General features: G+C 39.2%; 1 protein-coding gene across 7 annotated transcripts in view; it reads left to right on the top strand.

Moving 5' to 3' along the window:
* Positions 1-22,257, top strand: part of rims2a (regulating synaptic membrane exocytosis 2a) — a 1,169,411-nt gene that overhangs the window by 739,094 nt on the left and 408,060 nt on the right. For 5 of the 7 annotated variants that reach the window (XM_072570612.1, XM_072570611.1, XM_072570619.1 and 2 more), the window contains one exon: positions 10,056-10,209. In XM_072570612.1, the coding sequence (XP_072426713.1) occupies positions 10,056-10,209 (154 nt within the window). Of the gene's footprint in view, positions 1-10,055; positions 10,210-12,008; positions 12,036-22,257 lie in introns of all 7 variants that reach the window. The other 2 variants (XM_072570609.1, XM_072570610.1) reach the window with 1 other exon arrangement.

Raw genomic sequence — 22,257 nt, 5'->3', positions numbered from 1 at the left:
CTGGGGAAAGACTAATTTTATGAAGGTAAAATATGTATTAAAAGAAATCAAACCAGAGAGAGCAGGTATTAGTCAGTTTAGCCGTCTTAAAATTGAATAGATCCACAGGCCAGATGAAATCTATCTCACGATGTTGAAGGAAAACAAAGTGAAGATATGGGAAGATCTGGCAGTAATTTTTAAACCCTGTCTGGCTACAGGTGAGGTGTCAGAGGATGGTGGACTATCAACATTATCATTATTATAAACTGAGGAAGGAATGATCAGAAAATTATAGGCCAGTCAGTCTAACCTCCATGGTGGGAAAGTGATTAGAAGGAATTCTGAGGGCAGAATACATCTGCACTTAGAGTAAGCATTCTGCACCTTTTAAGGGAAGGCAACAATCCACAAATTTTATTGATTATTTTGAGGAGGAAACCATGAGTATTGATGATCTATTTGATATGGTGTACATCAGCTTTAGCAAAGCTTATTATAAGGTCATGTGTATCACATTAATTAAGAAATTAGATCACCATAAAATTCAAGGAAGTGTGGTACTTTGGATGTAAAATTAGCTGAGTGGCAGGAAGCAGAGGGTGATGGTGTAAACATGTTGCTGCAATTCAAATTCTGCTTCCATTGGGATTCCACAGTGTTCAGTGCTTGGGGAAGTGGCTATCTGTGGTGTTAAGTATGGTGTTAATAGAACTTAAGTGTTGTTGATATGATTAAGAAGTTTGCACAAAGATTGATCGGGTTATAAATCATGGGAAGAACAGCTGGAAGATGCAAAATGAAATCCACAAACCTCTCAGGTAGACAGAGCAATGGCAGATGGAACATAACGCTAAGAAGTAGAAGGCGAAGACTTCAAGATAATTTTTTTTCACTGAGGGTGATGGAAGTGTAGAACTCACTACCTGAAAAGGCCATTGAGTCAGAAACTCTCATAACATTTAAGCAGTATTTAGATATTCACTTGCATTGCCATAGTCTCCAGGTATATGGGCCAAAGGCTGGAAAATGGGATTAGTGTAGTCAGATATTTTTTGACCACTGCAGATTTGACTGCACTGTAATATCTAGCTAAAATGGCCTCTATGCTGTCAATGTCATTGAGTGTCAACGATGTTCGTACAATCAGATAATTAACAAGAAGGGCTTTAATACTTTGTAACCATAACAATGACCTCTTGCATGTTTATACTTGCTTTTTGACAGTTGGCATTATTCCAGGCGCTAAAGCTTTTTTTTCCAGTCCTTAAAGTCTGTGGGTATATCATGCAACACAAAAACATGCCTTCAACATATAAACAGGACCAAACTTACGACAGACACCTATATTCGAAAAGAGGCTTTCATGAAATTCTCCTGAGAAAACTTTTCCCTTGTTAGGATCCAAAAAGAAAACTCTATTGGAGGGGAAGGTGGACTCAGCAGAGTCATGTATTATGTATCTTTAACATTTTGTGTCGGTCACACATTCCCTTTCTGCTGCACAGCTTTTATATGCATTGAGAGCACCAACTTGCAACAGCTAAAGGCACTTCTTGCAGACATTGTCAGCCTGGACAATGGAAGTGTCCCTGACTTATTGCATCACACAGGAACATTCCCTGGCCAAGTTACTCTGCATAACTTACTGTTAAATTACTCCCTTTACATTTACTACCTCCAGTGTAAAGAATATTAAATACATATCATATACCTTACCTTACCTTCTCCCTTAAACACTACTTACCCTAAACTATAGACCAACTTTAAGGACTGTACAGTAGAAAGCTACTTGCCCTTGTTTCTCAGGGTCAGGCTGGCTGGGGAGAGTAGTGAATGGAAGGAGGGTAGTCATAGGGAATTAATTGTAAAAAGTGCAGGTAGATGTATCGTTACCCACAGATGTGAAACCAAGATGGGATGTGGCCTGTCCCTGATGCAAGCATCAAGGATCTCATGAAGCAATTGCAGAACATCTCCATGGGGCAGGTGAACAACTAAAAGTTGTGGTTCATGTTAATATCCATGACATGGATTAAAAAAAAAGACTTATGAGATCTGTAAGCAGAATATAAGAAGCTTAGGAAATAAATTAAAAAGCAAGACCTTGAAAGTAGTAATCTTAGGATTACTCCCAGTGCCAGGTGCTCACGGGATCAGGAACAGATTTGACGAATGCATGTCTGGAGGGATGGTGTTGGAGGCAGGGCCTTAGACTTTGAGATATTGGGAATGATTCTAAATAAGTTAGGATCTAAACAATCTGGATATGTTGTACCCCATTGGGATAAGAACCTATATCGTTGCTTGGGAATTTGCTAGTTTTATCAGGGATAGTTTAAATTAGAATGGCAGAAGATGGAATTCTGAGTGGAGAGATACAAGAAAATGAAAAGGCTAAGAAATGAATGATAGAAAAATAGAAGGGAAAATTAGAAGGCAGAGGAAACAAGTTCTAGCGCAAATAGTGTCATTGTACAACAAAATGTGTAAAAATGTTAAAAAGATCAACCTGAAGGTACCAATCTGAATACAGTGAATAGTCATAAATAAACAGGCAAATTAACAGCACACAAAATAAGGTTGCAATTGCAGAGATCTGGCTGCAGGTTGACATGGACTGAGAACTGGATATAAAATAGATTCAGTATTTTGAAGGACAGGCAAAAAGAAAAGTGAGGGAAATAGGCAAGGGGATAGGATTGTTAATAAAGAATATCATCTTTACTATACTAAGAATAGATATTGGCTCAGAAAATTTAGAAGAAAAATCAGCCATGTGGAGCTGGGTAGCAACAAGGTAAACTTTATGGGGTGTTCTGTTTCGGCCCTCGTAGAATAGTGAGATAGGGAATGGCAATAATCAGAATGTAAGAGATGCATGTAATAGCAAATAGACTGGTCATATTGCGTTGAGTAATAATATGATGGTGGATGAATTCTTGGAAAAGGTGCAAGACAAAGAAAGACAGCACTTCATTTTCTGGAGATCTGAAGCCTGCTAGAATAATTGTTCACACCCACAAACTGTTCAGCTACTTAGGCACCATAGTTGTTGGCAGACAAAGCCTTTGTGATCAACAACTGGTCATCATTCCACAAACCAGCCAGCAATTTGTTGCTAGCCAAATCTCCCTTAGTACACAACACCTTTTCCATGATAATCATGAACACCAGCACCCCACAAGGCTGCATATTCAGCCCCTTACTATACTTCCTATACACTTATGACTGCATGTCCAAATTTCATCCCACAAGTTCGCTAATGACATGACTGTTGGAGGCCAGATATGAAACAATGAGATAGGAAAGAGAGACAGTACTTGGTGGCATGGTGTAAAATAACATCAGCAAAATAAAAGAGCTGGTCATTGACATCAGGAAACAATGTGGAGGGCATGCCCCTGTATGCATCAGTGGTGCTGAGGTGGAGATGGCCAAGAGCATCAAGTTCCTAGAAGTGATGATCAACAATCTGTTCTGGTCCACCCACATTGACATTACTGTCAAGAAAGCATAACAATGTCTCTTTCTCAGGAGGCTAAGGATATTCAACATGACTGTAAAGATTCTTCCAAAATTTTATGGATGTGCTATAGAATGCATTCTATCTGGATGTGTAATGTCTTGGTGTGGCAACTGCTGTTCCCAGGACCATAAGAAATTATCAAGAATTGTCTATGTGGAGTTTGCACATTCTCCCTGTGTCTGTGTGGGTTTCCTCCAGGTGCTCCGGTTTCCTCCCACAGTCCAAAGATGTGCAGGTGAATTGACCATGCTAAATTGCCAGTAGTGTTAGGTGAATGGAGGGGAATGGGTATGGGTGGGTTGCTCTTCGGACGGTCGTTGTGGACTTGTTGGGCTGAAGGGCCTGTTTCCACACTGTAGGGACTCAAATCTAATCTAATCTTGTGAACACATCCAGTCTGTTACGCAAGCCAACCTTCCATCCATAGACTCTATCTGATGATAGATCAAAAAATCATGGAATCACTACAGTGCAGAAGCAAGCTATTGAGCCCATGAATTCCACACCAATCCTCCAAAGAACATCCCACCCACACCCCTCCACTACAGTCCCCGTAACCTTGTGATTCTCATGGCTAAGCCAACTAGTCTGCACTTCTTTGGACACTGTGGGCAATTTAGCACAGCCAATCAACCTAACCTGCTCATCTTTGGACATGAAATGGAGATGTCGGTGTTAGACCGGGGTGGACCAAGTTAAAAATCACACAACTCCAGGTTATAGTCCAACCAGTTTTTTTGGAAGTACAAGCTTTCAAAGCGTAGCTACCTGACGAAGGAGCAGTGCTGTGAAAGCTTGCGCTTCCAAATAAACCAGTTGGACTATAAGCTGGTGTTGTGTGACTTATAACTTTTTTTATCTTTGCACAATGATTGGAAACTGGAGCACCTGGAGGAAACCCATACAGACAGGGAGAATGTGAAAACTCCACAAAGACATTCATCCGAGGCTGGAATCGAACCCTCATCCCTGGAGCTGTGAGGCAGCAGTGCTAACCACTGAGCCATGTACCACCCTAATCTATATTTCTCTCTACCTATGGAGGGCAGCCAACGTAATCAAAGATCCCTGTCCTCCCGGTGATAATCTCTTCCAACCTCTTCTGTCAGGTATAAGATGCAAAACCTGAGACACGCATATCAACAGATTCAAGAACAGTTTCTTCTCCACCGTAACTAGACTTCTGCATGGACCTCTCAAATGTTGATCTTGTTCTTTATGCACCTTTTGTGCAGTCATAACATTTTACTTTTCATTCTGTTGTAATATCCTAAAGCACTGTGTATGGTAAATCTGCCTGTAAAACAAAACCTTTCACTGTACCTAAATACATGCGACAATAATAAATCCAATCAATTCAAATTCCCTAGCTTAAGCACATATGTAGTAGCCTTCCACCATTAACAAGCAATAGTTGTAATCCACACTTAAAATAATTGTGGGTATCTTGCTTTTTAAAGAATATAACAAACACTTCCACAATCCTTGTGTTTTTTTTTAAAACAGTCCTTCTCCCATTTAAATTCCCAATCAAAAATACAGAATTTTTTTAAGTCTTTACTAAACAAAAAAATTGATTCAGTGAGACAAATTGAATTAGAATAACTTGCATGGATCATAAAAACCAACTGAAAATGCTTCTATAAGCAGATAAAAGGTAAAAGATTAGTGAAAACCAATACTAGGGCCTTATAATTTGAAGCTGGATAATTGATAATGAAGAACAAAGAAATGGCAGTATAATTAAATGTCTACTTTGGTTCTGTCCTCCCAGAAGAAGGCACAAACAACTTCTCAGAAATGTCAGGGAAGCAAGAGTCCATTGAGAAGGAGGATTTAAAGGAAATTAGTACTAATTTTATAAAGAGTTGGCACTGGAAGATGATAATTCCTCAGGACCTGATAATCTCTGATATTGAAAAACGTGTGTATAGAAATAGTAAATACTTTGGTTGTCATCGTCCAAAATTGTATAGGTTCTGGAATAGTCCAAACAGATTGAAGGCAAATGTAGCCCCAGAACTTAAAACCAAAAACAAGGGAGAATGAAAACATGAAAATGCAGGCTAACTAACTGGATAGCAGTCGTAGGTAAAATACTGGAATATATATTAAGGGATATGCAAGATAGCAAGACCATTTGAAAATAATAATGGGATTCAACAAAGCCAGCATTGGAGTTGTGAAAGGGAAATCATGTTAACATGTAGAATAGATATGTGTATTTGCATTGTCAGAAAGAATCTGATTAAGTCCCACATAAGAGGTTAGAGTGTAAAATGTAAGCAAATGGAATTGGTGATAATGTGCATACATGGACTTGAAACTGCTAAAAAGGCACAAACCTTGAGCAGGCATAAATGACTCTTTTTGGAGTGAAGAGCAATGACCACTAGGTTGTCACATGGATCATTTCTTAGACCCCAAATATTTATGATATGCTGTCAATAATGTGGATGAGGGAGTCAAATGTAATGTTTTAAAGTTTGCTGATGACACAAAACTCTGAAGATTCATGAGTAGTGAGGGAGAAAGTCAAGAAGCTTCAGGGTAATTTAGAAGAATGGAGTGAGTGGATAAGTACATGGAAATTGAATAACACGTGTGAAATTATCCACTTTGATAGGAAAAAACAGAATGACAGTATAATTTAAATGTTGATAGATAGGAAAATATTGATGTACAAAGGGACCTGAGTATCCTTGTACACAAGTTATTGAAAACAAGCATGCAGGTTCAGCATACAATTAGGAAGGCAAATTGTATGTTAGCTTTCATTGCCAGACAGTTTGAGCACAGGATCAAGGAAATCATATGTAGCTGCACAAAGTTTTATTTCAACCCCACTTAGGTAAGGAGACCAAAACTATACAAAATATATAAGAAGGAATGCACTTGTGATAGAGGGAAGGGAGGAAGGGTCACCAGACTGATTTCTGAGATGGCAGGTTTGTTGTATGACCAGCGATTGGGTTGACTGGGCCTTTATTCACTGGAGTTCAGAAGAATGTAAAGGAATCAGATTATAACATATAAAATTCCATTACATTAAATACAGAGATAATATTTACCCTGTCTTCGGTATCTATAATCAAGAATCACAGTTTCAAGTTACTGGTTAGACCACCAGGACTGAGATGAGGTGAAATTTCTCCACATAAGGTGATGGACCTGTGGAATTCTTTACCACGGAAGGTGGAGAAGGCCAAATTACTCAATATATTTAAGAAAACAATAGTAAGATTTGGAGAGGCTAAAGATAAAGGTATGGCATTAAGAAAGAAGATTAACCAGAATCATACTGAATGGGAGAGCAGCTTTGAGCTGAAGTTTCTACTCTTGTTCACAATTTATATGTTTCTCTGTCATTCACCACTTCAAAAGCCCCATACACAGACCATATAACCAAAGCCACCTGCTTACCAGGATCACCATTTACTAAGCAATTGGGCTTCTTGAGATGTGTTTCCTATGCCTAGACTGGATGGGTGACCCCCTACACTTCTGCAACATTTCATTGTCGTAATCTACTGGCAGTCCATAAAATGATTCTTGAAGATGGTAACAGTTTGGAACTAGTCAACTCATTGGCGAAATAGGAAGTGGAGAATACCAAAGTGCTCTGGCTGTACAAGGGGTTGACTGAGCATGATGCAATTCTTGAATGTCTTCATACTACATAATGACAGCAGTTCTGCCCTATAATGCAAGGTAACGCTATTAAGAAAGAGTTAAGTAGGTCCGCCATATTGCATGTTCAGGCAATTCCCAGGAAATAATTAGATAATGCACATTACATAACTAACATATACAGTGCAAAGACTTAGAAGATACAATTTGTATCCACATATGATTGATCATGATGTAGGTTGTTATGATTAATGCCATATCCATTGTATTCAGGAACATTTCACCTGATTTTGGATTTTCACTTGGATTGTTTTTCACTTGAACACCAGAGGCTGAGTGACAACCTGGTAGAAGTAGATAAAATTATAAGGCATATGTATTATGAAGTTGAAGGTGTGTACTGTACCTTTAAGAGAGAGTGAATGCATTGAAAGCTTGTAAGAGCAGTCTCGGAGTGTACTGGAAAATTGAAAATATGTAACATTTGGCTGTGAAGCTGATATCTGAGTTGGCTGCTGTTTTGACAACAATTCGAACTTAGCCAATCTGTTTAAATTATGCCCCAGGATACTAAAATATAATCAAGTTTTAATTTATTATTTTGCCAACATTGAACCAATGAGATGGTCCAATGTTGGGGATATAAAAATGCAAGCATTTTGAAGATCAGACAGAACAACTGTCATTGAGGAGACCTAAGATATTGAAACACTTTCTATCAAAGTTACCTTTTCATATGAAATATATTTGCAGTAAAATGAACGAAGGCAACCCAGAGAAATCATCAGCTGGAAGAAGAAAGGCACCGAAGATGACAGCTGCTGTACGGTTTTGAAATTAAGTTGATGCAATTTTAATAAATATTTTATCGGAACAGTATATTGTTAGGTTGGAGGCAGATAATAAGCAGTTAAGAGAAGGAGAAGGGGCTTAGAGTTGTGAATAGTTGTTGCTTCATGTTCACTTTTAGAGTTAAAGAATAAATTGATATTATTTTCTTTAAATAGTGGAATTTGGGAGTTCCCTGTCACTCATATTTTAACAGATTATGAGGTGAGGTAAGCTTTTCTAGATGTTTGGTTTAATTAACAGAAGGGTTCACTGCTGTGTCGCAATACATGGATAGGGAGGATAGTCAGAGTCTTTTTCCCAGGGTAAAAATGTCAAATACTGAGGGGACTTAGATTTAAGGTGAGAGGTAGAAAGTTGAAATAAAACGTGTGAGGCAAGTTTTGTTTTGCACAATTCATGGTAGGTGACTGGAATGTGCTTCCAAGGGACGATGCAGAAGCAGATACAATAGTAACACTTAAGAGGCATTTAGACTGACATATGAACAGGCAGGAAATAAAAGGATGTCAACCTGACCTCTTTGTGCGAACACTTCCATTAGGAACTCAGCCTGGAACTTGGAATCTTTTACTTCCAATGAAGGGTACACATCCACTGAAGGCTTTGCCATTATCGTTAAGAAACCTCCTATTTTCCTCACCACATCATAACTCTTGTTGTCCAACCCGCAATTAAAAGAGTCTCATAATTGTAGCTTGGAATGCCATTATTTACATAGCTCTCTGAAAGAAAAATTGTATACTACAACCGAAGAAGACACCCCAGTGACCCGATCAGTGCTTCTACATGCTGTTACCCTTGTGGTCGTAGATGAAGGGGTAAAAATACGCTCACTTGCCTTAGCTTGGAACTGAAATCATCCTTGTCATGGAAATATCTGTGGGGTTAGCACCAGTCATTGCTGCATCTCCATCAGTATGGCCCAAATGTTCCCTCTGTCACTGGGCCAAAGAGACAAGGTAGGACCATTATCATGATTTGTGTGAGGTGATTACCAGAATCGTTCACAAATTTTCAGATGATGTGTAAATATTGCATGGTTTGGAAATTTAATCTGAATCCTTTGACTAATTTGAAGCCCTTCATTTTTGATAATGGCAGTATGATGGATTTCTGTCTGGGAAGCTCCAGGCATTTATTACGAGTGCTTTGGTGCCCACTGAATGTGACAAGAACAAGAGGTTCTTGAGAGTCATCTAATGAAAGCTGAAAAATGTGTTGCTGGAAATGCGCTCATCCACAGATTCAATCAATAAGCACATCGACCTGGACCCAATATACCGACCACTGCAACGGACAGCTGGAACTGACAACCGGAAGCGGCAGATTCAAGCCACTACTAATGGCGGAGGAAAGACCACAGAAGCGCTTCACAGGAGGCTCCCAAGCACTGAGGATGTCACCTAAGACAGGGGACGAAACGTCTGCAACACAAATTCCCAGCTCGGCGAACAGAACCACAACAACGAGCATCCGAACTACAAATCTGCTCATAAACTTAGTTGCATTTCTTTTTTACCATGCACCTGTACTGCATCAAGCTACTTGCAGGAAATTTTATTGAATGCCATCTAGAATCTTTATTTTCTCGATCTATATCCAAACTCATGATCAACTGAGACAAGTTCTGCCCTTGAATGCTAGGTAACGCTATTAAGAAAAAATTAAGTAGGTCCACCATATTGCATGTTCAGGCAATTCCCAGTAAATAATGAGATAATATACATTACATAAGTAACAGATACAGTGTGAAGAGTTAGAAGATGCAACATGTATCCACGTATGATTGATCATGATGTAGGTTGAGTTATGATTAATGCCATATCCCATAGCTCTTTGTCTTGATTTCTACTTAAGTTAACCCAGAGAGAAATAATATTATACATATTTTAATGAAAATCATTATGATTTTTTTTCATTGCAGTTTCTGAAATATTATGTCATGTGTTTTCTCAAAACTAATATTTTTAAGCATTTTGAATATTTTATGACTTCTCTTAGGTTTCTTCATTATGTTATATTGCTGACATACAGTACTATTAGTTCCTTGTCTTCCTGATTTCAGATTCTCATAGAATTGGAAACTGCTCTTTTGGATGATGAACCACACTGGTATAAACTCCAGACGCACGACGTTTCATCAATGCCACTTCCTCAACCTTCACCATATTTGCCACGCAGACACCCACATGGTGAAAGCCCAACAAGAAGGTTACAAAGTATGTTGAGAGATGTAAGGTGTTTTATTTTTGTTCCCTAAAAACAACAGTGAGAATTCATATAGTTAGGGTGCACTTTAACTCCTTAATGAATGACATTGAATTCTGGTAACAAATGGAGATCACAAACAATTGTTATGATTAATGGACATTTAAAAACATTCCACTAAAATATTGGTTATAGGTTAATCTGTGATAAAGAAATATTGGCAAGAATATAATAAATATTACCCTGTATATGCGATTGAAATTTCCTTTTTCTGCTATTACTTTACCCCTATTACTATTGTATTTGTCAGAATTGGACATAGATGCACTGGCAGATAAACTATTTGTCTTTTGGTTTGGTCATAAAAAGAACAAAATTAGGATAGCATAAGGGAAAAATACTTTTCAAGGGCAAACAGAATGATAGACTGTCTCACTCCATGACCTATCAATCTCTGCTAAGTTGCTGTTGAATCCAAGAAGTTGAGTTCGCCATAAGGATGAAGAAAAGTCAGGAAATTCAACTGCTGGATTCTCTTGCACACCTTCAAGTTGCAGGTTTAGACTAGAATTGGCTAAGAGTCAGTTATACACACTATTCTCTTTGGATCTGGAAGAACGAGAGGAGATCAAATTTAGATATGTATGATACAAAAGGAGATTGACAAATTCAGTGTAGAAAAGATGGTTCCATACGTGAGGCAATGTAGAACAAGAGGTCGCTTGGCATAGAGGGTAGCAGATTTAAAACAGCAATGAGGAGAAATTACTTCTCTCTAAGAGTCATGAAATTGTGGGGTTGACTATCCCAGAGTGTCGTGGATGCTGGGGCATTAGTAAATTTAAGGAGGATATAGAGAGAGTTTTAATTAGTCATGGGTTGAAAGGTTACGGACAGTGGGCAGGAACACGGACTTGACGCTAAATTGAGATCACCCATGATGGTGTTAGATGGCAGAGCAGGCTTGAGGGGTTAAATTACCTACTTCTACTCATAGATCTTCTGTTCTTATTAGCATTACCCAATGCTGTTTTTTCCTACCCGTGACACACTCATCACCATGTATTTGCACCAAAATATGCAAATACTGTCAGTGATACTTGTTTTCCTATTCATCTGTTCATTTCCTTTTAACCTATGTAAAAATGGGTAAGTTTGAAAACCACGAATCTCATGTCTCTTTTTCCATACATTCGAATACTGTTAAACATCACACTTTGTGCTCCATTAGCCAATAGTTCTTTTAAAAATTACATTTTTTTTCTCAGAATTAATATGTTTAGTCAGTTACTCAGCAGAGAATTAATTTAGGTTAAAAAAATCTCTTCTAATGCAAGACCAGTACTTAAAGAGATTAGATAAGCGAAGGTGTGAAACCAGATTATTATGATTTCATGTTGGAGCAAAATCCGGTAGACGGTAATGAAAATAAATTCCATTTGATTGAAGTCAGTGTTACATTTCATTTCTTGCTCCCTAAAGCCTAAGCTCCTTTCCTTATTCCTGCTTAAAACACAATTATTAATACAATTCGTAGTTTGGACAGACACAAGTTTGAGCAAGTAGTGGCACTCCTGGAGCTTTTACTTTAAATTTGCTCAGCTGGCTTTTTTTTATTACCACTGCACTATTGGCAAGTGAGGTTACTTGGTGTATATAATCCAATTTACTAATGAATTTGCCAACATGTCTGATTACATCTTCGAACAATCTGGGCATATTAACTGCTCATATCTATTATGTTGCTGGATTATGTGTTTTTCTTTTACATATGTTTCATTTGTATCCCATTCTGACATTTATTTTCCAGATACAGGTCCATATGCATTAAATTCAGGTAAAATGCTAGCATGCATCAATGAGTTAAACAGATGAAAACACTTAGTGTCTTAGACATGACTTGAGAGTGACTGTTATGAAGTGCTCTAGCTGTGCATGTAGAAAGATTTTGAGATACTTTTAGATCAGTTCGCCTTCTTACCCAAGCTTTAGTTGCTTTCTCAGTCCTGAATGAATTGCTTTGCTGTTGATGCTAATTTAACTTCTAAAGCATTTTTGTGTGATATGTGAACTTTCTTCCAATCTGTTTTGTTGTGCCTGAGAGTGCGTTTTTGAAGATTTGAGTCTGTAGATTGACATAACGAATAGATCAGAGTTGAAAAATATGGTGCTGGAAAAACATAGGCCAGGCAGCATCCGAGGATCAGGAGCAGGAGAATCGACGTTTCGGGCATAAGTAGTGGACCTGACGAGGGAGTCACAGAGGGAATGGTCGCGACTCCCTCATCAGGAACACACCCCCCACCAACCCAACCTCCACTCCCGGCACCTTCCCCTGCAACCGCAATAAGTGCAAAACTTGCGCCCTCACCTCCCTCCAAGGCCCCAATGGATCCTTCCATATTTGTCACAAATTCACCTGCACCTCCACACACATCATTTACTGTATCCGTTGCACCCGATGTGGCCTCCTCTATATTGGGGAGACAGGCCGCCTACTTGCGGAATGTTTCAGGGAACACCTCTGGGACACCTGCACCAACCAACCCAACCGCTCTGTGGCTGAACACTTTAACTCCCCCTCCCACTCCGCCAAGGACATGCAGGTCCTTGGCCTCCTCCATTGCCAGACCCTGACCACACGACGCCTGGAGGAAGAGCGCCTCATCTTCCGCCTAGGAACCCTCCAACCACACAGGATGAATGTCGATTTCTCCAGCTTCCTCATTTCCCCTCCCCCCACCTTATCTCAGCCCAACCCCCGGATTCAGCACCTCCCTCTTGATCTGCAATCTTCTTCCCGACCTCTCCGCCCCGTCCCCTCTCCGGCCTATCACCCTCACCCTCACCTCCTATCATATTCCCAGCGTCCTTCCCCTCTACCCTTTATCTCAGCCCGCTTGGCACACCAGCCTCATTCCTGAAGAAGGGCTTATGCCCGAAACGTTGATTCTCCTGCTTCTCGGATTCTGCCTGGCCTGCTGTGTTTTTCCAGCACCCCGTTTTTCAATTCTGGTCTCCAGCATCTGCAGTCCTCACTTTCTCATAACTAATAGATCATCACTTACTTGATTACATTTTTTGATTAAAAATGTTCAGGTCACTTGGTCATAGACAGTTCCTGTTACTTCATAGTCATTTGGTCATACAGATCAATGCGAATGTATTTTTATATAAATTTTTAAAATACCGCTTAATGTATTTTGAGTAGAAATCAAATGCCCCAAAGAAGCAGTGATAGGAATCTGGCCTAATTATAGTTCAACTGACCACACGATTATAGTTCAATTATAGTTCAGTTATAGTTCAATTATACTTCAGCTCAGCTGGCTAAAATCAACTTGGATATCTTAACTTAATGAACAAACCTTATGGTATCAGTGGTTCAGTGCCAGATGGACTCTGCATTTACCAATTGAACCCTTGAGATGGAAAAATGAACTGTCCTGATTTTCAAAATGAAATTTGCTGTAACGAGTTTTGGCAAGAAATCAAAAGGATGCTGATCTTCCTCTGTGAAAAATAACGATGATTCTTAATAATTGTTTTGCATTTTTCAGATTAAATTGATGGAAAGGGGAAATTAGTCAAGTGGAATATTTGAGCTTTTTATGACTTCTTTGAAATCAAAAGTATCATTTTAAAGTAAAATCGGTTTGGCTGCAATAATGTATTGATTGGATATATGTGGAGGACCTAAATGTGTTTGTTTCATGTTTGGTTCAGCAGGTATATAGGTTGTTGGGAAGTGATTTGAACTGCAGAAGTAGTTTGTTGATAATCAGGAAATAGCCATACATGCTGTGCATTACTTAAACTTATCAATCTACATGTTAAATCCTTACTGAACATCTTGCTTATTATAGGACCATTTCTAAAAGAATAAAGTGGATCGCTTAAACAAAAGTGCATCTGTAGGACTTGATTTCTCATTCAAGTCGGAAATAAAAAATGAAAAAAAGATATTTTGAATATTTATTCCCTAGGTACCATGAAGGCTAAGAGCAAAATTATTTTTAATTAACCTGTACAGGTATGACACCTCTGGGCAGTGGGCTTAAACCTCGACCTTTTGGCCTAGAGTTAGGGAAACTAGCACAGTGCCACAAAAGCCAAATTCAGCTTTTGATTTGAAGTGCATCCACAAAACTAGAAGAAAACCAGATTAAAATTAAAAACCTTTATACAAGATCAGAAGGAATTTCCACAAACCTATGGAGTAGAAGATTTGTGAAATACACTCCCAGCAAAAGAAAATCCCATGTCAATTAATCTCTTGTAATAGCAGATAGATACACATCTACTAAGAAATGTGACTGAAGTTTTAAGCACATTAAGTTTCAATGACTAAATATTCTATTGGGTATGGTGGTTTCTATGCTGTTTGTGAAGTGTTGCCAATCAGAGTTCAATAGTTGAAACACAGGGTTTGGTACACAACGTGGAGTTTTGTTTTATTGGTTTTTGGAGATCATGGACAATCTATAAAGATTCAAAGATTAAATAGTTGGGCATCCACATAACCATGTGTACATCAATGGACAAACTTCATAAATCCTTTTCAATCTCTGGATTGTGATTTGAGGAAAAAAAGACAATTTGCATTTAAAATGGCTCAAAGGGCACTCGTCTTTAAAATGTAATATCTTTTAAAGACTCTTCCTGAATTACTTTCATTCTGTGGCAACATAGCACAGTATCCTGTGCTTAAGTTGGAGAATTCCTACTGGGATCTATTACTGTCCTTTGTCTACATGTTTCTGATCATGTTTGGTACATGTAGCAGCACGTGATTTTTGCAGATGCCTCATTTGATAAGAAGTTCAGTGCTTTAACTCTTTAAAGGGACGTGAATCCACATGGAAATAACTGCAGAATATTCGTTGATCACCAATCTTGGCTTTCCTAAGAAGTAAGTGATTTTATTTTGGTTGTTATTAACATTTAAAAGTGTAAAAGTGTAAAAGTGTTAGAGTCTGAAGATGTAATAGATGAATAGATGAATTTATGTTTTTACTACTTTTTAAGTTCCATCCCTGATATTGTTTGTCTCTTCCTCTGGCAGGAGAGGCTGACAGCAACAAGAAGGTGAAGGCATTCGAGTTTGATGAGGCAAGCGCAAAAGTGCCCCTGTGATCTTGTGAAAAAGTAAAACATGCTGACACAATCAACATTTGTCTTCTATTTTCTTGCAACTCAAGTAGCTTTTAGTTTTCTGAGTAGCTTTTCTTAAACCAAGATAAAAGTTGATATGAAAAAGTGCCTTGGTGTGGAGTAGGCAGCTACGTAAAAACATCTACAGTAATAAGCCACTGTTGCATCAAGATTATTGTACTTTTTTTTACTGTGGATGATCAATAAAACTCACACTCAAAATCAAATGCAGATGTGTAAATTGATAATTGCAACAGCAATTGATGCTAGCTCTATAGAAGGTGAAGTGGTATGCTTCTAAGGTGAGTTGTATTTGTTGCACCATTTAAGCTAATTTTCAAAGAGGAAACCATTATGTCAAACACAGGTGCTATTAGTAAGTTTAAAAAGGTTGCAGCTTTCTTCAATAATTTGCCTATGTAAAAGAAGATAAGAGTCTTCTTGTGCAAAATCTGCCTCTCTTTTTAAGAGAGATGCTGCCAAACCACAACTCTGAAAACTTTGCCTTTTTTTTTGGCTTTTTGTGAGTTTTTTTTTCTGAACTGCCACTGAAATTGGCAATCTAAACATTCTTTCTGACATTCATTTATTCTTCTTCAGGTGCAATGCACAAAGATCTGCTACAATGCTGTTCAGGCAAAATGGAAGCACAGCTATATTGCCAAATTTTTCAAGTGGTATTTTGGTGCTTAACCTATGAAAAGTTCATCTTCAAATTTGATCTTCAGAGCGTTACTGTCTGTTATGTCATGGTCTAGGATTGTAAAGACGACGTGGATACATCAACAACATCTTGCATTTGTAGTGACTTTAATTTAACAGTGAAAGTGTAAATGTTGTGGTTAAAGATTTGGAGAAAGTGAATCAGTTTGAGTACCTGTGGTCAGTGGGAGTACAAGATAAAAATAGGAATTAAGTAATGTATTTGGTCTAGTTGGAGTTATTGGAGGAAGTGCAATTAAGTGTTGTGTGATAGCGAAGTATTGGAAATAAGGAATTCACAAGGCGGTTGTTCGACCTGCCTTTTTGTATAGTTCAGAAATGTAGACAACATCAAGGTGGGAAGAATGACTCAATGCCAATGAGCTGTGAATGCTGATGTAAACAAGAAAAAAGAAATTGGAAGCAGCAAATCATGGGGACAGTGAAGAGTATGGAAGTATTGAAGAAGTAGCTGTGACAAGATTATCATGATAAGGCCATTTGATCCACAAAGCGAGAGATAAAGTGTATTCGGGGTGGATATGGGACTAGGAGGAAGAAAAGAGAAGAAACTAGATATAAAAATATAATGGCAAGAATGAGGAATGAATGACTGGCACGAAGAAATGGAGAAGGATGATCAACCAGCATTATGTGACCATGTCTCCATGTAAAATTGGAGAAGCTTAAAGAAGAACACAATAAAATAGTTTGACAGCAAGCCACACAAGAAGGTATTAAGACAGCTGTCCGATAGCTCAATCAAAGGGATTAAACGTATCATAAAGAAGAAGAGAAGATGGAACAGTGGCATGATTTAAGCTTGTGATTACTGAGTTTAAACACTGGGCAGCTAAATGCATGGTGCCTATGGTAGAATGACTAAAATTAGTGATGTTAAAAAGGCCAGAAAATGACGGAGCACAGAAGTCTTGAAGACTATAAGACTGGAATGGATCACAGACATGGGATGGTGCAAATTGATTGAGAGATTTGGAACAAACACATGAATGTCAACCTGAAGCTTTACTCAACTTTATGGGCGGCACGGTGGCACAGTGGTTAGCACTGCTGCCTCACAGTGCCAGAGGCTCGGGTTCAATTCCCGCCTCAGGCGACTGACTGTGTGGAGTTTGTACATTCTCCCCGTGTCTGCGTGAGTTTCCTCCGGGTGCTCCGGTTTCTTCCCACAGTCCAAAGATGTGCAGGTTAGGTGAATTGGCCATGCTAAATTGCCCGTAGTGTTAGGCGAAGGGGTAAATGTAGGGGAATGGGTGTGGGTGGGTTGTGCTTTGGTGGGTCGGTGTGGATTTGTTGGGCCGAAGGGCCTGTTTCCACACTGTAAGTAATCTAATCTAATCTAATCAACTGAGAGTCAACATAAATCAGTGAGCATAACTTGGATGGAGTTCAGGCATGGATAACAGAAATTCGAATAACCTCACATTGGCAGAAGATTAAACCAGATGCACATTGGAATAGTTAAGTCTGGAGAAGAAAAAGGCGTGGATGGGGCAGGAGTCCAGGTGAGATATGAAGCTGGCAGTGAATCTGAAGGATCTGGATACATTGATTTCTTGACAATCTTTACATTGGACCTTATTTCCCTCATTTGTCTATCTGTGAAACCTGACTGGTCATCGGTATTAGGAAACCACAGCAGTGGAACAAGGAGAATGTTGCCTTCTGGTTATTTTGTTGGAACATCAGGGGTGGGTATTTTGAGAGTGAGGGAGATTCAAGGCACTTTTGTACATCATGATCCACAAGGAATCCTAAAATTACATTTTAAAACTTGCCAGGTTAACCTCATTTTGTTCCACGCTGTCCCTCCAAACAAATCCAACCTAATGAGGGATCCACCGTTTGTCAGGTCTCAGAAATGTCTGCTGAAATTAATATGATAGCATTCAAACAGTGAAGAATAGCAGCAAGATCAGTTGTGATAAGCGACCTAACATTGTTTTAAACAGTGCCACCAATGTCAAGTCTTCCTATGCAAGGAGTTTAAATTAGATAACCACCTAAATTATTATGTTCCCATCAGGGAAAGTTATCCGTAAATAATCCTTGGTCTCCAATGCTAATCAAACAAACTCCTGAATAATAAGTGCCACATTTCTGCCCTTCAACCTCACTTTACAAACAGCAATGTAGGAACCACCATATAAAGCCCATAATGAAATATTGTATTTTTCAATCAGAGCTCATCATGTTGGACTAATTATTATGTTCCTAGCATTTACTATCTTGATAATTAATCTCAGACTCTGGTTCTGGGTCTATCGAGCTTACTATAGAAATATATACCTTGCTTTTAAAGTATATGCATGTCAAGATCTTGGAGGCAATTGCCCATTAAATATTACCGGCCAGGTCTTCAAATTAATGGTGATGTCATGCGCTTCATTACTCACTGTAGAGATCATTCCTTCCTATTTACCTCCTTGCACCTTTACAACTCCCTGAATACAACCCAATAATTTATTAATGCAGCCATCCACAGAGAAAACTCTCTGCGTGGGTTTCCTCCGGGTGCTCCGGTTTCCTCCCACAGTCCAAAGATGTGCAGGTCAGGTGAATTGGCCATGCTAAATTGCCTGTAGTGTTAGGTAAGGGGTAAGTGTAGGGGATTGGTTGGGTTGTGCTTCGGCGGGGCGGTGTGGACTTGTTGGGCCGAAGGGCCTGTTTCCACACTGTAAGTAATCTAATCTAATCTGAAGAGCTGTGGAGAGAGCAGACATGCTACCTTATCCTTTTCCTCCAACAACCAGCAACTTTTTACAATATCAGCAACTATACTCAGATATGATTTGGAGATGCAGGTGTTGGACTGGATGTACAAAGTTAAAAATCACACAACACCAGGTTATAGTCCAACAGGTTTAATTGGAAGCGCTAGTTTTCGGCTGATGAAGGAGCAATGCTCTGATAGTTAGTGCTTCCAATTAAACCTGTTGGACCATAACCTGGTGTTGTGTGATTTTTAACTCTATACTGATTTGTTTTTTTAAATGTCGCAAGTATTTCAGTGGAGTTTTTGTGTGTGGGGATATGGATGAGTGAGTGAGCGGGTGAATGTATGTGTGCATGAGTGGGCTAATGGATGTCTGAGTGACTGGGTTGAGTGTATATGTGCAGTTGAATTAATGGATGAGTGAGTGAGCAAGTGGACAAGTTGAATTTGTGAGTGAGTGGGCTAATAAATGAGTGGGTCAGTGTATATGTGCATGAGTCGGTCTTTAAGTGAGTAAGTGGGAATCGCAATACAGGTCCAGGGATTGAAAATTGAGTTGTGGACATGAATATTCATATTGGGCTTGGTTGGGATGTGGGTGATTTCTGTGAAAATTCAATTGGAATTGATAATTGCTGGATCATCCCAGCAAGTAAATGATGACACTATTCTAGGATAAGGATCTGAGTAAGTAGCTTGTATCGAGCCCAGGTATCTAACCCTTAGATCAGTGCAAGAGACATTTACACAGGGTCCCAGCTAGTGCTTTTCAGTCAATCAGAACTTTAAACATCCCAGGCAACTGCAGCTACGTGTTTGTCAGGACTTTTTTGCAGTCTAGATGTGTGCCAACAGAATACATTCAGTTCATTGCCACCCCCAATACCAGAAAATCTGTTCCACTATGTAGGGTATAATGATATGTAACTTATAATCATTTAGTAATACTGAAATTGAGCATTGCTGAAAAAGAAATGTTTTATCAAAGTTTTTTCTCCACTCACCGGGCCAATTTGCAAGAGCATCAATTAAAGTGGAAAACTGCATAAATAGAGATTAGTTGGAGAGTGGACTGTGGTCGAAGCTTTGCAATGGAGAACTTAACAATGAGTGATAATTAAGAGTTAACTGCTAAGCCTTGTTAAGATTTTAACCTTGGCAGGTTGGCAATGATTGATCAGAACAATACCTGAGAAATGAACTAATAAATTGTGAATTTTCCTGATAAGCAGGACAAAAACATATTTCTTTTTCAAACAATGCTGAAGAATAACTTAACACTAAAATTGTACCCAACATTATTACCAGCGCAGGTTTGACTGAAATGTTCAACAAAGAAATCTGTATTATTTTTCAGTTAGCAAGCAATAAAAAGGAATTAAACTTAAAAGTCTCTGATATTGGAAGTTGGAAAAAGTGTGTAATTTCAGAAGTACATATACTGAAATTACTTGACAAGGGGATCTTGAACAAATTTTGTGGGTATTTTACGTTGCTTTTTTTAAACTTGTTTGGGAGCTCAGCATGATCAAACGATAATATGAAATTTTGTTAGACTCAGATAAAATTAAATCTATAGCTTGAATTTTTACTCTCAAGGTCAATGCAAAAGGCCAGAACCTCAATTCCCTGTATCTATCTGAGGGAAAAGATATCCTAAATAATAGTCTCATTTTTCTGATGGTGGGAGGTCTGATGCAAGCTAGAGTCAATTCAGAAGTGAGAACATGTGCTGCTTAGTGCTGAAGCTGGTTAAAAGGCCTGCTTCTGAGCTCTTCAACTTCTTCCCATGTTTTATTTAACATTAGGTCCTCCAACCTTCACCATTCACTTCCTCAGAAACCCCATCCCCATGCCCCAAAACTTGCTAACTCATGCTAAAACATGACCCTCAAATCCTCTATGACAACTTTTGCCCCCTTCCCAACTAACAGGTCCTTTCATCATCTCCATGCCAACCCACTCATTAAACCCTATGTCCCTATTAAATTCAGTGTAAATTTACTACTAACTGTGAACCCTCTGTGCCAACTCACCCAATATCCTCCTTGGGAGCCTTGAAGCAGGAGCAGGATTAAACCATTCAGTCCTTCGAGTATGATCGTGGTTGAATCTCTACCTCAATGCAATATTTCTGTTGCCTCCCTATACTCTTTGCCTTTAAAAACTAAAAGTTTTTCTTTTTCTTTTTTGAACATATTGCTTGACTTGGCCTCTACAGTCTTCTGTGGTGTAGAATTCCACAGGTTCACTCTCAATCTCAGTTGTAAGTGGCCTGCCCTGTATTCTGAGATTGTCCCTTCATTCTCGACTCTACATCCCAGGAAACATGCATTTAGCCTGTCGATCCTTATCAGAATTTTATATGTTTCAATCAAGGCCCCTCTCATCCTGGCAACGGGGGTGGTACCACGGGACTGGAGAGTAGCGAATGTTGTGCCCCTGTTCAAAAAAGGGAATAGGGATAACCCCGGGAATTACAGGCCAGTTAGTCTTACTTCTGTGGTAGGCAAAGTAATGGAAAGGGTACTGAGGGATAGGATTTACGAGTATCTGGAAAGACACTGCTTGATTAGGGACAGCCAGCACGGATTTGTGAAGGGTAGGTCTTGCCTTACAAGTCTTATTGAATTCTTCGAGGAGGTGACCAAGCATGTGGATGAGGGTAGAGCAGTGGATGTAGTGTACATGGATTTTAGTAAGGCATTTGATAAGGTTCCCCATGGTAGGCTTATGCGGAAAGTCAGGAGGCATGGGATAGAGGGAAATTTGGCCAATTGGATAGAAAACTAGCTAACCGGTCGAAGGCAGAGAGTGGTGGTAGATGGTAAATATTCAGCCTGGAGCCCAGTTACAAGTGGAGTTCCGCAGGGATCAGTTCTGGGTCCTCTGCTGTTTGTAATTTTTATTAATGACTTAGATGAGGGAGTCGAAGGGTGGGTCAGTAAATTTGCAGATGATACGAAGATAGGTGGAGTTGTGGACAGTGAGGAGGGCTGTTGTCGGCTGCAGAGGGACTTAGATATGATGCAGAGGTGGGCTGAGGAGTGGCAGATGGAGTTCAACCCTGCCAAGTGTGAGGTTGTCCATTTTGGAAGAACAAATAAGAATGCGGAATACAGGGTTAATGGTAGGGTTCTTAGTCAGGTGGAGGAACAGAGGGATCTTGGGGTCTATGTACATAGATCTTTGAAAGTTGCCACTCAGGTGGATAGAGTTTGTAAGAAGGCCTATGGAGTATTATCGTTCATTAGCAGAGGGATTGAATTCAAGTGTCGTGAAGTGATGTTGCAGCTGTACAGGACTTTGGTTAGGCCACAGTTGGAGTACTGTGTGCAGTTCTGGTCGCCTCACTTTAGGAAAGATGTGGAAGCTTTGGAGAGGGTGCAGAGAAGATTTACCAGGATGTTGCCTGGAATGGAGAGTAGGTCGTACGAGGATAGGTTGAGAGTTCTAGGCCTTTTCT

Source organism: Chiloscyllium punctatum, chromosome 5 (assembly GCF_047496795.1).
Source record: "Chiloscyllium punctatum isolate Juve2018m chromosome 5, sChiPun1.3, whole genome shotgun sequence".
Taxonomy (NCBI): domain Eukaryota; kingdom Metazoa; phylum Chordata; class Chondrichthyes; order Orectolobiformes; family Hemiscylliidae; genus Chiloscyllium; species Chiloscyllium punctatum.
This window is presented reverse-complemented; position numbering and strand designations above follow the sequence as displayed.